At 43.2% G+C, this 18,532-nt stretch overlaps 1 protein-coding gene across 1 annotated transcript in view; it reads right to left on the minus strand.

The window, feature by feature from the left end:
- Positions 1 to 1,087: 1,087 nt before the first annotated feature.
- PREB (prolactin regulatory element binding) overlaps positions 1,088 to 18,532 on the minus strand; it is a 491,749-nt gene continuing 474,304 nt past the window's right edge. The window contains exon 9 of the mRNA XM_044062359.1: positions 1,088 to 2,727. Within this exon, the coding sequence (XP_043918294.1) occupies positions 2,633 to 2,727 (95 nt within the window). The 3' untranslated portion in view covers positions 1,088 to 2,632. The remainder of the gene's footprint in view (positions 2,728 to 18,532) is intronic.

Below are 18,532 nucleotides of genomic sequence, written 5' to 3' on the forward strand. Positions count from 1 at the left end.
TCGGGTTGGCAAATGAAAAAGGCATTAACAAGGTTGTACTTTTTACATTTGTAAAACTGCAGAAAAGACACATGCAAAAGTATTAGTTACTGGAATAATGTTATTAAAAAGAAGCCTTGCTGGTTTGTGTATTTTTACCATTGTGTATAGTGAACTCCTTTAGATTTGTCTGGCATGACCTTACTGATGTGAAACTGGGTCTATATTAGAACATCAAATATTTAACAGTTCGAATCACTAAAGGTCGACCTTTAGTGATAGAACTGTTGAAACATCGAATGTTCAGAAAAAAAAATAAAAACAAAAACAAAACAAAACAAAAAACTAAACGGTGTAGGCAGGGGGGCAACCTCCCCTGCACCCCCACACTCCCCGCTACTTAAATATACCAACTCCGAGACCACACTACATTGAAGTAAATGGAAATCTCCCACTAAGGATATTTCCGTTTACTTGTTTGATGTTCGGCAGTTTCGCTATTCTCGTGTCGACAATGTCAGATTCGACATTGTCGGTTTTCGAGAATCTAATATAGACCCTGTGAAACCATGCTGCTTTGAACACCACGTTCCACTGTCTTCTGAAACTGTCAGCAGTGAATCTATACTTCAGCCTACAGATCATTAAGCAGATTCAAGTGCACTCTCTGACATACATAAGTAAACTTCTTGAGAACCTGCATCATAGTTAGAGCAATACAGAGAGAGGTGACAGGAATTTGCTGAAATAAATACATCAGACAAGTAGTCAAATCCAGTATGGTGGCTCTGTAGTTAAGATTTCTGTTTTACATCTCCAGATTTCAATCTGAACATGTGGTCACTGTCTGTTTGGAGTTTGCTGTCTCCATGACATGCAGATTTACACCAGCTCATTCCTAAAAGCTTGCTGCTTGACAGGTCAAACTGTGTCCTTAACCTGGTTGACAGGGTTATGGTCAAAGCCATCTATAACACAAACTACTTCACTTACCCAGTTAACAAATTAATACACTGAATGATTGCTTTTATGTTTGAAACATGCAAGCAGTCTCATAAAGGAAGCAACAGCTCATATTACAAAACAGAGCACATGGCAAAACATGGGACTTTTTCTAACAATTTATTTCCAGTTATGGACAGTACATATACATCAATGTAATCAACCCTAAACAAAAAATGTAAAATCAGTTTTAGAATTTGCCCTGACAATGGTGCCTTTTCTGTTCTGAAAAAATAAGCGTCTCTTTCAATGGATATGGACTGGCCAGTAACAATATTTATTTATTTTGTTTACCTACCCTTTGTTGACCAGGTCAGTCCCACTAGGTCAGTGGCCTCTTTTCTGGGAAGACTCAAGGTGATATTCATCACAAATAAAACATGTATATGCCTACCTTACAGTTAGAGACAAAAGATAAACTCACCATTTTTAAAATTGTCACGTATCTTGCAATACTCTCTACAGGCCCCTCCCCTCTTCTTTGCTTTTCATTTAGGATGCAACTCCTTTTGTATGCAGACATTCACAAATTTAACTGTGGAATACGAATGGTACAGCTCCAGAATGCATTGATTAAATGTGGACTTTCAGCAGTAAGTACTAAACACAGCCCTGGACAACAACTCTCAAACTTTTGTTATAAGATCTTACAATATGCCCGTTAAAGAAATGTAATTATAACCATTCCATCTGGACAATTTACACTACATATTCCACATTTCACCTCTGACTTAGTACGCCTTTTTTGATGGACACTGTCTGGGATGCAGATTTATTTCAGTACATGATTCCTTTGCTGGCTAACTCCAGTGATACAGAAGAATAAAACCTTGACTACAGTGCATACCATAAGAGTGACTCATGTGGCTGGCAGAGCTGGCAGGGGAGGATTAGCATTCATATCTTGGAAGAGGATGAGGTGGGTGGAAGAGCCCATGAATGCCATAATCACTTGAAGGACAGTGATAAAAATTCTAATCTAGCAGTGGGAATTCGCATGGTGGTAGCCTTCCTAGTGGGTCTGCAAAAGTGTACACTTGCACGGTTGTATGCCTCCATGTGGGTACAGACTGCATGTTCCCCTACAGAGGTTGGTGTTAGGGTCATCAGAAGTGCCTTTATATGCTGGTGAGGCACAGGTGAATGTTAGCCCCTTTGGATGTCTCTTACTAGATGAATCCCCAAAACAAAGTAATGAATTAGCCAAGTCCAGTAGGGGGAGCCTAGATGGTCAGCAGGCATGGAGGCAAAAATAACCTAAAAAACATGATTTCTTCACTAAAATTATATAAACAACTTGTTATAAGATTAAAAATAATAAAAAACAATGTTTAGTGTTGCAGATGCTGTATCAATATTGGTTCAAACAACTCTGCAATCTTAAAGAGTTCTGGAAGCAATTTGCCAATTAAAATATTACAACTTTAAAAGTGACTTCAAAACAAAGGAACACTTAATTTCTGCACCCCACCTCCCACACGAGCTTATTTATGGGTATGAATGCTGCAGTCCTTGTAAGATCAGTTACATGAACATTCCAGATTCTTCAAACTCCACTGTACTGCACACCTGTGTTTTTCATCTGTATCCAGAACTGAAGGATACAGGGGAGTACGTGAAAGTGCATAGGTGCACACCTGAATGCTCCAGTTTACAAGAACTCTGGGAAGGCATGTTGCAAGAGGATGATTACAACGATAATCATTAGGGCACAGAGCAACAACACCAGCCAGACTGGAAAAGAGCCTGTTAGAAAGAAAAAAAAATGTTAGCAGATGAATGAAGGACACTTGCAAATATGAAACATTGGCAGAAGTTAAATAACTGCAAGAGAACACAACACATACCCACTGGTATATTAAGGTGTGCTTAGGAAATACCTGAATGACCTGATTTTAAAATTCTAGGAATAAAAAAAAACTTCATGCCTATATGTGAGTGTGTGGTACAAGGATTGTATGGTTGTCCTGTAGTTGTTGTGATCCTCTGCAATATGTTCAAATACCACACTTGACCTATGTAGATAAATAAATGAATATACATAATCAAGTACATGTTCGGTATGCAAGCACCTATTTTTATTTTTTATTTGTATTTTATTTGTTAAGCAAGTAAATAAAAAAGCAAACTTTCTTTTCATTGCAACATGAGTGCATCATCTGGTTCAGTGACTTGCTCAGAGTTACATATGAGACAACCAGAAAATAATGCAATCAAATCTAAGGCTATACAACAAAGCTAAATCAATAGCTCACAGCTTTAATCCTCCATATTAAAATGTCAATTAGTTAACACAACATGAATATGAAATAATGCCACGTATCCTTTCATTGTAGAATATTGCGCAAGGCAACAATAAAGCACTTTTTCGAGCTGGTTGCAAAACACCAAAGCCCATTACTACAGGCCGTCATACACACACACACACACACACACACACACACACACACACACACACACACACACACACACACACACACATATCTTTTTATATTTAACTTTTAAGAGAATAAGTGGGGTGGTCCAAAGACCTCTTTCATCATATATTAGACAACACATTATAAAAAATGCAGATTTAAAACTTAAGACAGCCAGAAGAGATGTACTTATGTTCAAGAGACAGAGCATAACATGCATGATAAACTCGTATTAAATAAGGATATCCATCCAGCCAAAAAAGAAGTTATGTACTCACCATAACGTTCCATCTGAGTAGATGTACTTCATTTGTCTTCAACCTGTGGGTATTCGGATCCAAATCGGAGCCGAGATGGCCGCATCACTAGCATCTGATCCAAGCTCCAAACTCCTCCCCTTACCCATAATGCTCCCCTGTCTCCTTCCTTCCTTCAGATCGAGTTTGCTGCTCAAGAAAAACATAAGCCCAACCCAATCAGACTTTACCACTAATGGCTCCTAAAAACTAGGCCAAGTATAACCAGGAGAGCCACTGTAGTGCTCTTCTCCCCTATACAATGTTAGAACAATAGTGACAAGGTCAGGGAGAAGGAGGGGGGATGGTTGAAGACAAATGAAGTACAACTACTCAGATGGAATGTTATGGTGAGTACATAACTTCTTTATCTAAAGTAGTTCACTTCATTTGGCCTTCAACCTGTGGTACAGAGTCCCCAGCTACCAGCAACTGGGTGGCCCTCATGGAAGGATACTCTGGAGCATCATGGAGCCAAAGGATGCCCTACTGCCATGTCCAATTTGTAATGAGATATGAAGGTATGAGATGAGGACCAAGTAGCTGCAGAACAAATGTCATCCAGCGACATCTTAGATCGAAAAGCCGCTGAGGTGGCCATGGACTTAGTGGAGTGGGCTTTCACCTGACCCAGAGGAGAAATGCCTCTATTAGAATATGCTTGAATGATACATTGGGAAATCCAGCGAGCAATGGTCACTTTAGAAACTGACCTGCCCAGAAATGGTTTTGAATAGGAGACAAACTGATCAGATTTGCAAAAATATTTTGTTCTGTGTAAATAAAACCTCAGTTGCCTATGTACATCCAACAAGTGTAACTTGTATTCACCACTATTTTGAAAATTTGTAAAGAAAACAGGAAGACTGATAGTTTGATTGATATTGGTTTCTGAAGCCACCCTGGGAAGAAAGGAAGGATTAGTGCGCAGGAAAACCCTGTCCTTATGAAAAACCATGTGGTGGCTAAACAAGAAAGGAGGCGGTGTAGCTATAATATTTAAACAGCATCTAAACATCCAGATCTTAAAATCATCAGCTCCACAAATAGGCAATGAAGAAATAATATATACCAACCTCAAAATAAACCAAAACAAAACCATCAACATAATTGGATGCTACTTCCCACCTGGCCAAAACATCCCTCCACTAGAAAACCTCCTCAGCTGGTCTACTCACCATCTCCCACAAGAAACTATCATTTTAGGTGATTTCAATATTGACTGGCAATCCTGTTCTGGCAACCATCCAACCCATCATGTAAACCTTTATGGCTTCACCCAACTAGTCCATTCGCCAACCAGGATAAATAAAAACTCCAGCAAGCACACTACCCTGGATTGGATACTAGTCAGTAAGAGCCCCCAGTCATATATAACAGGCTGCTTATCAGATAGCCTCAGTGATCACTCCCCAACATTCCTACTCAAAAAATACCTATACCAAGCTAAACCTGTCATCTACCGTCAAATACGTAAAAAACTAAACTTTAACCCACTCACATTCATCTCATCCCTGAAAGAATGTAACTGGCATCCTCTAAAGTACCTCAGTCTTGATGATGCAGTTGAATTTTTTAATTCTACCTTCCTGAGCATCCTTAATTACCATGCCCCATAAGACTTTCCAGAATCAAAGCACAACCCTCCCCATGGCTACAGAAAACCACTAAGTCAGAAATGAAAAACAGGGATAAAGCCTGGGAGCACTGGCGCAAAACCAAAACCCCCTCAACTAGACAGAAATTCCTAGAACTACGCAATAGAGTAAAAAAGCTAATAAAACAGGACAAATTCCAGTACTACCAGTCTGCCCTAGACTCCTCCTAACTCATCCCCAAACAATTCTGGTCCTCCACAAACTCCATCCTCCACCCAGGTAAAGTTAGTACCCCTCCTCCTAACATCGCTCACTCCTCAGAAAATATTGCTACCTCATTCAACACACACTTCACACAAACCATACTATCACTAGCTAAACAACACAACCCCCCTCCCCTCCAACCCACACCTTCAACTAGTAATCTCCCCGCTGCCTTCTCTTTTTCTCCTGTACCTACCTCCAACATAAAAAAACTCTTAACTAAACTTAAGCCCACCAAATTAGCAGCAGACAACCTCCCAAGTGAATACCTACAAATCGCAGCTGATGCTCTGACCTACCCAGTATCCATCTTGATTAACCAATCTCTGTCAGAAAGTTACGTTCCTACACTGTGGAAAGTATCACATATAATTCCCCTCCACAAAGGCGGACCCTCCACAGAACTAACCAATTACCACCCCATAGCTATTCTCTCTTCACTCTCCAAAATACTAGAGAGATGCATACACTCTCAGGTCTCAGACTACCTCCTTACTAACAACCTCCTTTCCAATACTCAGCATGGTTTCCGACCAAACCATAGCACCACCACTGCCTTACTCTCCTTTACTAACACTATCCTTCAGCATAAAAACAATGGCTATCTCTCCTCTGCTACTTTCCTAGACCTATCTAAAGCATTTGACATGGTCCCACACAAACAACTTATCTCTGTCCTCAATAACCTATCCTTCTTACAATCAGTCATCAACTGGTTTCAGAGTTACCTGTCTGACCGCCAACAATCCATTGTATGGCAGAATGACATATCTCCCCAACTACCTGTCTCCATAGGGGTTCCCCAAGGATCCATCCTTGGACCCCTACTCTTCTCTGTTTTCACCAATAACCTAGCCTCTGCCACCAAACATGGCACACTCATACAATACGCAGATGACTCAACCATCATCTGCTCAGCCCAGTCCCTACCAAAACTGCAAAAAGTCACACAGGAAAGCTTTTCCTCTATTGAAACTTGGTTATCCAATGCCCAATTAATACTCAACCCAAACAAAACTAAACTACTCATCTTCCAACCCACCAAACATACTCAAAACAACTCTCACTTTAACATCACAGCAAAAGACAACACCACTATATACCCAACTGAACACACCAAATTGCTAGGATTGGAAATAGACAATAAACTAAAATTTGGCATTCACATTTCCATGACCATAAAAAAAGTCCACAAAAAGCTAGGAGCGCTATACAGAAATAAGCAACTTCTCACCAAAGCAGCAAAGATTTCAATAGTAAATTCCCACCTTATCTCCACCCTACTTTATGCCTCTCCAATATATACCAACCTAAGGCAATGCGATCTAAACAAGATAGAGACCTGCTACAACAAAATCGCCAAATTCGCCACAGGGGCATCCTACCGTAGTCACCACTGTCTCTCACTTGCTGAACTGGGCTGGCTTGAACTCCCTCACCTCCTTCAATGGTATCAACTCTCACTCGCCCACAAACTAGTAAACCATCCACTAAATGTCCCATCCCTCCAGAAACTACTCCAACCCTATCGTACAACCAGACCACTAAGATCCAGCAACAAAATTCACTTGCAGATCACTAAAGCCAATAACTCTGCTAGTGAAGCACTATTCTCTTACGCCATAGCCAAATTATGGAACTCCCTCCCACCCACAATTACCTCCATACCATCATGCACCCACTTCAAAACTTTACTAAAAGCACACCTAAAAACATGCTGGCTATGCCCTTGCAACTCCCACTCTAATTTCACCCACCCCATCCAACCACTATCTTTCTTTCCACTCCACTAACTACCTTGATTATAGCAAGCTCAGATGCTCATAAACCTAGTACTTATTATACAGCAGGAACTTCTTATTGTAACATTTGTTAATGTCTGTTATGTATTTCACAGATAGATTCTAGTTGTCTACTGATGTACTATGTTCTTCATCTGTAAATATGTTGTAAGTAATTGCTATGAAAATTGTTAATCGCTATATAATCCAATGTAACTACTGTCTGTTTGTTTTAACTGTGGAGTTTTTCTCCCCGGGCCTCTGCTGAAAATGGACCTACGTCCAGTCGGACACTCCCGTTCAACAAATATAAATAAAATAAATAAAATAAAGGAACTTTAATGGACAATGCTTGAAGTTCCGATACCCTCCTAGCAGAAGTGATAGCTACCAAAAAGGCAGCTTTCCAAGACAGGAATTGTAAATCTAGTGATGCCACTGGCTCAAAGGGAAGGGAGACTAGAGCCTGAAGTACAAAGGTGAGGTCCCATGGAGGTGTAGGATCTTTCAACGGGGATCTTAGAAGAAAGGTACCTTTAAGGAAGGTCGTGCAAAGTCTGGAAGAAGCTAGGGAAGCCATGTTTTCCCCGACATGGAAGTTAGAGATGGCAGCCAGTTGGACTTTAACGGTAGAAGAACTAGCACCTTGGTGAAAGATACCCACTAGAAATTCCAGAACAGTCAAAACCAGAGCTGTAAATGGATCTAGGGTCCCATTGAGAGGCCCATACAGAAAACCGTTTTCCACTTGCTATGATATATTTTTTCTGGTAGAAGACTTGTGAGGTGCCACCAAAATGGTTTTAACCGGAGTGGATAAACCGGGAGTCCTAATCATTAATGGAACTCGAGCAGCCAAGCGGTGAGTTTCAGACTATCCAGGTCTGGGTGAGGAATCCCTGAGGGATGCGAAATGAGATCCAGAACCGGATCCAAGATCCATGGTGGAACTGCCAGATGAGAGCAAAGGGAGGGGAACCAGATTTGGAGAGGCCAGAATGAGGCAATGAGGATTACTGTGCTCCCTAACCTGCGAGTTTTCTGAAGAAACTTCAGAATGAGAGGTAACGGGGGGGGGGGGGGCAAGCATAAAGAATACCGGGAGGCCAAGCATGAACCAGTGCATCTCTGGGGGCTTCCCCCCGAGGGGGATTCAGAGTGAACAGCTTGCTGCATTATAGGTTGGAAGGAGATGCAAAGAGATCACAGCAAGGCCGACCTCACTTAAGGAAGATCTGTTCCGCTATTGAAGGATTCAGAGACCACTCGTAAGGCATCAGAATAGTCCTGCTGAGCATGTCCAACAGAATGTTAGACCTTCTCGGAATGTGCGTTACCACCAGAAAGCGGCCGGTGGAAATCACCCATTCCCACATACTCATGGCTTTGCGACAAAGATCTGGTTCCACCCTGTTTGTTGATATACCAGACTACTGACATGTTGTCTGACTGAATAGCAATAGTCCCTAGACGAAGATGGGCATGAAGGGCCTGCAACGCTAGAAGAACCACCCTCATCTCCAGGACGCTGATATGCAAATTGGTCTCGGAAAGGGACTACGTGCCTTGGACAGTTCTTCCCGAGCAATGCCCCCCCACACTAGCTGGGAAGCGTCCGTGGTCACTGTGGTTGTGAGAAAGGACAAAACAAAGGGACGTTCCTTGACAAGGTCAGGGGAGAGAATCCACCAGTGAAAAGACTCTCTGCAAGCCTGGGAAATCTGAACTAGATAGGACAAAGGTAGACCTAATAGAGACCATTGTACTGCTAGTGTCTACTGCAGAACTCGCATATGAAGTCATGTACAGGGTAGAAGACGGACTGTAGCTGCCATGGAACCCAGAGCTCGCAGAACTGTCTCTGATGAGGGAAGATTAGCCTGGAGAATGTAAGAAACATGAAGTCTTAAACCATGTACCCTTTCCGGGGTGTGGTAAACCTTCATTTGTATGGTGTCCAACCAATCTCCTATAAAGTCTAGGGTCTGGACTGGAGTCAGTGATGATTTGCTGAGGTTTATAGTAATGCCCAGACTGTTTGCTAAAACCAGGAAATAGACCCTAGCTTGGCACAGCAAATGCTTGGTGGGGGCAGCAAAGAGCCAATCATCCAGGTAAGGAAAGACCTGAATTCCCTGATGCCTCAGCTGAGCCGCTACTACTGCCATCACTTTGGTAAACACCCTGGGGGTCGTGGTGAGACCAAAGGGGAGGGCCCTAAACTGATAATGACTGGCCCGCAGCCGGAAGTGGAGAAACCTGCGGGTGCACCTGTTCATGGTGATATGATAGTATGCATCCTGGAGATCGATCGAGCACATCCAATCCTTTTCCTGCAGGTAGGGCAGGATGCACCGAAGGGTGACCATCTGGAATTTTTCCTTGGCTACAGACAGGTTCAAGGTAGAAAGATCCAGAATGGGTCTTAGGTCCCCCATCTTCTTTGGCACTAAAAAGAACCTGGAATAAATGCCCAATCCAGACTGGTCTGGGGGGACGGTTTGGATGACTCGTTTAATTGTCTATTACCAGTGCTGCTACCTCACTTTGCGCGGGTGGAACGTCTGGGAGGTGTTTTGGTGGGAGAGGTGGCTCTACGAATGGGATGCAATAACCTCTGGATATTATTTGCAACACCCAATGGTCTGTTTTTACGGACTCCCACTCCGTTGCGTGTAGCGAGAGGCGACCCCCCGACTGCTTCCAGAGACGAGCAGTCAGGCAGCCCCTCAGGGCTGCTGCATGGGCCTGTCAGAGAACAGTTCTCGAGACCCAAAATTTCTCAGATCACCTCTGATTCTGGGCTGGTGTCCATCATAACCCCCCTCTGCCGCTGGGGGAAGAGGAGTCCTGAGTGTCCCGGGAGAATTGAGATTTCCAGAACCACACCTTCTTTGCTCCTTGCTGATTCCTAGAGAATATCTTTGAGGGCAGAAAAGCAGATCCCGACAGCAGACAGTGTCCTCCCGTCCTGCTCTCTGTGGACCAGCGTTTCACGCACAGACTTCCCAAACAGGGAAGAAACATCACAGGGGGCATTAGCAAAGGACGCCCTGAAAGGTTCTGAGAATTGACACAGCCGGAGCCAGGTGTGATGCCTCATGGCAAAGCGAGACCCAGCCGACTGCCTTTAGAGTGGCCATTCGTGCGGAGAACTTCTTCTTGCCCTCCGCCGACATGGTCTCCAGGGGCAACTCAGCCATTTCGTTAACCAAGTCATGCTGCAGTCAGATGACATGTGTCATATTGTTCAGCGGCCTTATGGTAAAGGTTCTGAAGCATACACCCACTTCCCCAGATGGTCAACAGTCCTCAACTCCCGGTGAGGAGGATGGACCGTATTGCTCTCCTGGGTAAGCTCTCATTGTTGTGGCTGCTACCATCATAGCGTTTACTGGGGACCTCTAAATCCAGTTATTCCTGTCTGGTGAGGGACCGAGTATTTTATCTGGATGTGTGGGAATAGGCTCCAGTGTCCGGTTCCTTCCATGCCTGAGATGTTATTAGGTCTACAAAGTGGGTTTGTGGGAGGAGACACCCAGGAGATAGATGGGCCCGTGCCAAATGCCTCTAGGAACACTGACTCATCTGGGGTTGGTTTTTGGGTGGACCCCCCCCTTTGGTGAAGGAGTTCCATGATGTCTCCAAAAGAGACATCTTTGGGGGGGTGATGTGGGGGAACCTTCCCCTCCTCCAAGTTGGTGTCATCCATGAGGGACTCTGGAGAGGACTCCAGGTGCCTCCTTTTGCACGTCCATATGTGAGGAGCCTTCTCAGTGGGACTCTCTGGAAGGGACTCATAAACAAGTTGCTCTCGAATGGGAGCTCCCTGCAGCAAATCAAGCACGGACTGTCCCTGAGAAGACAGGAGAATTGGGGCCATACCCAGAGCCAAGGAAGTCGGTATGCAGTCTGAGGACGAGATGGTAAGAGGTCTAGATGCACTAGAGAGGACCCTCTCCACCACAGCAAAGGCCGAGGGAAAGTGGACGTCCTGAGAAAAGAGCAGAAGAGCTGCTCCCCTCAGATTCAACGTTGGAGCCGCGACTGTGGGAGCAGAGATGCTGAGTGGGAGACTGGGCTCTGAAAAGCTTGGAGCCAACAGTATCCCCTCGGATTGGATGCTGAGGCTACAGCTCTGAGAGCTCGGATCCGATCCGGTCGGATCCAACACAGTCAAGGCAATGGCCGGCGTCGAGGTACAGGGTACCGTCGGTGCCGACTCTCTGACCCCGAGGGCCCTCGGATCCAAATACTCCAAAACAGACAGTCAGACTGCAGAAGGAGTTATAGGGGTGAAGAAAGGTTGTAAGCTCCCTGCTCTGGAGGGAGAGAGGGCTGGCAAGACTCCCATCTGGATCTGGGTGCAGATGAACTTCTGCATCATCCTGTCCATCTCAGCCTCACTAAGACTACAGACTGACCGGGAAGATGAAGCTACCAACATAGGCTGGGGCACTGGTGAGGGGAAGCCCTTGAGGATGGCCTAAATGTCTCCAGTTCCGGGGAGAACCTGGGAATGGAGCAGAGGAGTACTAGGCCAAAGTGGAGTCTTAGCTTTAGCTGCAGGCCCCACTGGAGCCGAGCAGTCCAGAGACCTTTTTCTAAATTTGTCTTTCCTGCATTTATCTCCATCCCCAGACCTCGTGGCAGGAGTTTGAGTCCCAGGGGCGAAAAAGAAGTAAAAGTAGCAGGGGAAGATGCTGCCGAAGAAGAAGTTGCAGGAACAGCTGTCCTCGATGAAGAAAGCAAGCCCTTCATGATTAACTTGGCCCTCCTGTCCTTCAGGGCCTGCGGGATGAAGCTAGTGCAGATAGGGCAGGAGGTAAGTAAGTGGGCCACGCCCAAACACACTACGCACAGAGTGTGGCCATTGGCTGGGGAGAGTTTATGGCCACACTCCATGCACTTCCTAAAGACTGGCTTGGGGGTCTCAGCCATCTTAGGACACTACAAAAACTCCACAAATCTCCACAGACAGACAGACACACACACACACACACACACACACACACGCTTAAAGAGGAGAGGGAGCGGGAAGGCCAAAGGGAAAACTACTACTTACTTTATTATTTATTTTAACTTAGAAAACACCGACGGACAATGCGGTGATAGGGAGGTTAAAGGTTAAGAAAGGGAAGAACCTACTCTCACACCTGAAAGGGAAAAGGCAGTAAACTTACCCAAAAAAAACCTGGAGCTCAGCGACCACTATGCATAGCTTTTCAGTGGCAAACAAGATCTGAGGGAAGGAAGAAGACGGGAGCATTATGGGCAAGGGGAGGAGCTTGGAGCTCGGATCAGATGCTAGTGATGAGGCAGTCTCAGATCCGATTCGGATCCGAATGCCCACAGGTTGAAAACCAAATTAAGTCAACTACTTTAGATCTTATTTTCTGCTTTAATCTTTGACTACGGATTCTAGCATTTGTCTCATTTCATTGTTCTAGAGCTGATGAGAATTGGTACTGGTGTTGCAGTGTTTGTAAATGAGCACCCAAAGTCCAGAAGCCAGGAAAATAAATCAGGTCAACAAATTGCTCATGCAACCACCAGTATCAATGGCAAAGAGAATAACACTGGAGTAACCTACTGCACACAGTCTATGTTGCTTACAGAACAAGAAGACTCCTAACTAAACACTAGTATGTAAAAACAAAATAAATAAAATTCTAATGGGGAAACTTTCATGGGGATTTTAATCATCAAACACTGAATAGGAAGGCAAAGTATTCAACATGAAATGAATATGCTTAAACTTGATTTTGGTAATAAAAACAATACAGAAGAAATAGTACAAAGGAAATTTCTTATATCTCTCCCTTAATTTCTGTCACAGTGCTTTAAAATTAAAGTGCTTGTAGCAATTTGGTAAAACAACAAACCCAGGTAAAAGTACTGACAAAACCTAGGAGCCTTCTGCCCCACTACCAAGGCTATACCATCTGCAATTAACACAGATCATGAGACCTTAATCTTTAACCTAAGGGTAATATCTGAAACAAACACAAACAAATCATCCTTCTTAATCTTAACCAAATGAATTTACAGTGAAATAAATGTCTTACTTACAGCAACAGAATGGGCATTGTCCTCAGTGACCTTTATAAGTCTGCTCAGGATACTAATGGTTAAGTGCTATAATATTTTAACCTCTGCATTCATGAATACTTGTTAGTAAAAAAGAAATTTACAAGTAATTAAAAAAGTGTTAAACTTACAAAATGAATAAGACATATCATAAATCATAAAACAAGTCTACATTAAACAAATTGCTTATATGAACACACTGGCTAGCTGGTTTAGGTGCCCCTGTGGGGAAAATATGCACAGGGCAAACCATGAGACAGGAAAACAAAAGTATTCAAAAACATAAGAGATATTTTATACATATATCCCTGTCACTATACATTTTCAGAAAGAACATACTACTGACCAGCAAATTTGAAATAGTTTATTATGAATACATGTTATAATCCTGACCTCTTTTTGAATCTTTCAGATATTTTACTAAATGAACAAAGACTTAACAAAACCACCACGGCTTCCAGTGTGATAAAAAATCCAATGTATTGCATACGACAAGCGCTTTCATGTAGACACTCTACGCTTCTTCAGATCCTTAAAACAATGCCCCAATACAAAACATTATAGCAGCAAAATCACAGTCCAAGTATCAATTAAATAATTAAACAATTAAATAATAGAACAACTGACATTAATTACCCTCCACATAAAAGGCTAAAACCATTAACTTAAAGCGCCGTGCATCCAACTCCGGTTTAATACAAATGCTACTGTTCAAACCAGGATAGATGTGTGCTTGTAGCTTAAAAATTCATTTCAATTCCATGGGTTCAATAAAATTATCATCACCTCTCTTATTCATTGCAACAGTTTGTAAAACTAAAACTAAATGTATGTAGTGAAAATTCTACTATGTGCTTGGCTAGAGCATTGCATAAATTCCTATGCTTAATATCATATAAATGGTGGTACACTCTATCCCTAAAACGTTTTGTGGTTTTGCCAACATAAAAACAGCTGCACCCATCACATGTAGCCAGGTAAATGAGGTTAGTAGTATTGCAGGAGGCATGAAATCTTGGTTCAAATTCATAACAGAGTTGGATGCTTAAAGGAGGGCGGCCATGGTGGTGCAGTGGTTAGCACTGTCACCTCACAGCAAGAGGTTCTCCAGTTCGATCCTCGGCTGGGGTGCCTTCTGTGCGGAGTCTGCATGTCCTCCCTGTGGTCGCGTGGGTTTGCTCCGGGTGCTCCGGTTTCCTCCCACATCCCAAAGACATGCAGTAGGTGGATTGGACACTCTAAATTGGCCCTAGGTGTGAGTGCTGTGTGTGTGTGTGCCTTCTGTGGAAGGTTGGGCGCCGGGCTGGCAACTCGACACTGTAAAACCTCACTGCCAATCATGAGCGGACAGGTGATCCGCTGTGGCGACCCCTAACTGGGAAAAGCCGAAAGAAGAAGAAGAAGAAGAGTTGGATACTTAAACTTTTGAACTCGTGTCATACTACTACATATCTTACACTTCTTACAAGGGAAAGTACCAGGTTCTCCCTCTTGAGTTAAAGTGCAAGTTCTATTACCGCATAATATCTGTTTCATATTCTGATTGTTCTTATATATAAACTTAGGCTGTTCTCCAACCAATTTCATAGAATCTCAATCCGCCATAAGAAAATGCCAATTTCTTTTAATAATTTCATGTACCCTCTTATTATCTGTAGTATATCTAGTTACTAAACAAGTTCCATATTTTCCTTCACATCGTGTGGTACATCTATGTGGTAAGTTATCACTGTCAGAGTAACTCACCCTCATTGATAATTTCATCCCTTAACCTAGAAAAATCTGACCCCCTTTTCCTAGAAAAATCAGACCCTCTGTAACCTCTATCTAAAAATAACTGTTCCAAAGTATTTACTTCCTGTTGTAGAACAGATCTATCTCCACAAAGCCTCTTCACCCTATTCAACTGACCCTTCATAATGTTAGGGAAAATGTGTTTAGGATGCATGCTGCTATGATCCAACAAGTCATTGCGCCAACATTCCTTACGGAACAAGCCTGTAGCTATTTTCCCCAGATTATCCTTATACATTTTCACATCCCAAAAAATCCAGGGTTTCAAATGAATACATAGCTACAAACTTCAAAAAATCTGTTGTATTTCTGAAATATGTAATAAATTCATTAAGGAGGGGTATCCCCCCATCCCACAGCATAAAAATATCCACGAAACGTCTATAAAATTTTATATGGGTACAAAAATCACTAGTAAACAAACATTGTGTCTCCCAAAAGTGTACCACCAAATTTGCATAGGAATTAGCGCAAGGGGTGCCCATAGTGACACCCCATCGCTGCAAATAAATTTGTTCTTCATACATCAATACATTGTTCGAAAGAATCAGCTCAAGCAAAGTACATATCAAAATAACCTCACTACTGTCAAACATACTATGCATACTTAAAAGTGCTCTTATGGTTTCCATGCCATACTCATTCGTTATGGAAGTAAATAAACGTTGTACATCCATGGTCACCATCAGTATATCCACTGTATCCACATTATCTCCATATTTATTCAAATCATCAATAAACTGTGTAGTATCCTTTAGGATGGTGGAAATCTCTCTCACTAAGGGCCCCAGTTTACCTTCCACATAAATGGAAAGATGTTCCGTGCACCATCCTCCTCCATCCACTATGGGTCACATTGGGGGGCTCTGCATTGACTTGTGAATCTGAGGTATCTTCCGCAAGATTGTCCGATTGGAACATGTAGGTATGCCTCTTTTAGGTCCAAAGTTACGAGCCAAGCCTTCTTGCCCAGCATGGGCAGTAGCTGCTGTAGAGTCAACATCTTAAATTTTGGAACTTCCAGAAACGTATTTATAATAGACAGGCCCAGTATTGGTCTCCAGGTTTTGTCCTTTCTGGGTACTACGAAAAGTCTGGAGTAAAATCCTTGCCCCTGCTCTTGTTGTGGTACTTACTTGCTGAATGGCCCTCATGTCCATGAGGGCTGTAATTTATTTTTGTGCCTCTGCCCATTGATTGTGTGGCAGGTCTGGCATACCTTTTGACCTTGGTAGAGTGTGAAAATGGAACCTGTAGTCTTGGGACACTATGTTCAGGAACCATTTGTCTTGGGTAACCATTTGCCAATTTGATGAAAAAAGTGCTAGTTTTCCCCCTAAGGGGGCTGCCAAAAGAAAAGTGCTTGGATCTGGTAGAGGAAAGTCATTGGGACTTTTTCCTGTAAGGTTGTGATTTGTCTTTTCCGCTTTTGGAGGAAGGAGCACCCCATTGTTTATGCCTGTATGAGCCTTGGGGCTGAGATCTGCCTCTGGGATACCTGTATCTGCCTCTTTGTGGTCTGTCTGACACTGGAAAGGACCAATTTTTAGAAGGCCAGTTCCTGCTAAACCTGGGTGGCTGTACCTGTAAAAAATCCTTGACTGTCTGCATGGATTTTGCTTTATCCTCCATTTTGTTCAACACCTCTTCTGCTTTAGTACCAAACAAAGTATCATGTTGTAATGGTGCATCTAATAATTTTGTTTTAACATGATCAGGCAGATTCTGTTCCTTTAACCAAGCATGCCTTCTAATAACAGAACCTGTAACAGCGGCCCTGCAAGAGGCCTCCAGTGAATCATAACCACATTGCAAAGTATGCTTTCCCACTTGTTCAGCTGCATGCAATAAATCCTGCAATTCCTTGTTCTCTGAACATTCAGTGTTTGTCAACAACTTCTGTTTAAGCAGTGACATTAAATATTGCTGATATTTAAGCATATGAAACTGACAATTTAAAGCCCTTACAGCCAGGGTAGCAGAAGTGTAGACATTTTTCCCCCATCTGTCTACAGCCCCAGAATCCCTATCAGAGGGGACAGGGTTTTTTGCAGTGTAAGCTTTAACCCCTTTGGGACCCTGAGATATAGTTTCTGGGTCAACAGCGGGGTTTTTATATAGGAATTTATGAGAATCTGGGACCCTGTAGTATCTGTCTGGCTTAGCAGGTGCAGGGGGCAAAGAGTCAGAGGACAGGCCGGACTCTGAAAATACATCATCTACAATGTCTAGAACAGGTGGAATAGCAAGGGGTCTGTGCTGAGGAAGTAGCAGAAAGACTTTTGAGTCTTTTCTTAGATTCAGAATAATCTTGGCTCTCCCAGTGGAAATGCTCCCTCATGGTATGCAGGGTTTCCCCAAAAGAATAATCCTCAGGAGGAGAGGCTGAAGGAATGGATTCTTCAGCATCAGAATCCTCATAGGGAAGCATGGAGTAATCCTGTTCAGAGGAGGGGGATGGGAGCCCCTGATCAAAGTAATTAGGTCTTCGGCCATTCTGAGCATCTGTTTTTTAGGCATGGAAGTCTGAGTAGGAGAATGCTGTACTTGTTTCTTTGTCTTTAGAGCTGCTTTAGTCTTTGTCTTTGAAGCTGAAGATGGCTTAATATATAGTTGTGTAGGTCTGAAGACACCCTCAGAAGCCGATGCCTGCTCAGCGGCTCCGGACCCATCTGAGGGAATGATTTCTGAGTGTCCAATACCATGAGTATCCAGAGGCCCAGTCGGCTCCACGTGGGAGTCGGAAGCGGCCTGTGGCTCTGAGGTAGCGGGTGCCAGGGGCTGCGAAAGCGCCTCACTGAGAACCGGCGAACCAGCCTAGCAGAGGCCTCGTCGTTGGTTTTGGACCTCGGCTGCCTATCCTTTTCCTTGTCCTTGCGTTTTTTGTAAACTCTGGTTGTCGGCTGGTCCGACGGCATCATATAATTGAATCTTCGGCCAAAGTAATGAAATGCAAAATCGAACCGACGCTAATAGTGTGTTGGTTAAATCTAGCACAAAACAGACAGCTAGCAACGTTGTGATCAGGGCCTAGGCAAGGAATACAGTAAGAGTGAAAATCCTTATGAGGTATTTGCTTCCCACAAGAAATACAATTGTTAACTTTTTCTGACATCGGTCTGGAGGAAGAAAAAAGTTTCCCCAACAGGGTACTTAGCTTTAATGAAGACTTCGGTTCTGAAATTCGGATTTGAAAATCTCAGGAGTCGGCCAACAACACTTGCGAACTGCTTTTGCTTCGGGCTCTCCCTCTAGGTATCAAATCCAATTTATAGTGATAAATAAAGGTATGAGATGAGGACCAAGTAGCT

This window comes from Protopterus annectens, chromosome 2.part1 (assembly GCF_019279795.1).
Source record: "Protopterus annectens isolate FY-2018-M chromosome 2.part1, PAN1.0, whole genome shotgun sequence".
In the NCBI taxonomy this organism is placed as follows: Eukaryota; Metazoa; Chordata; order Ceratodontiformes; family Protopteridae; genus Protopterus; species Protopterus annectens.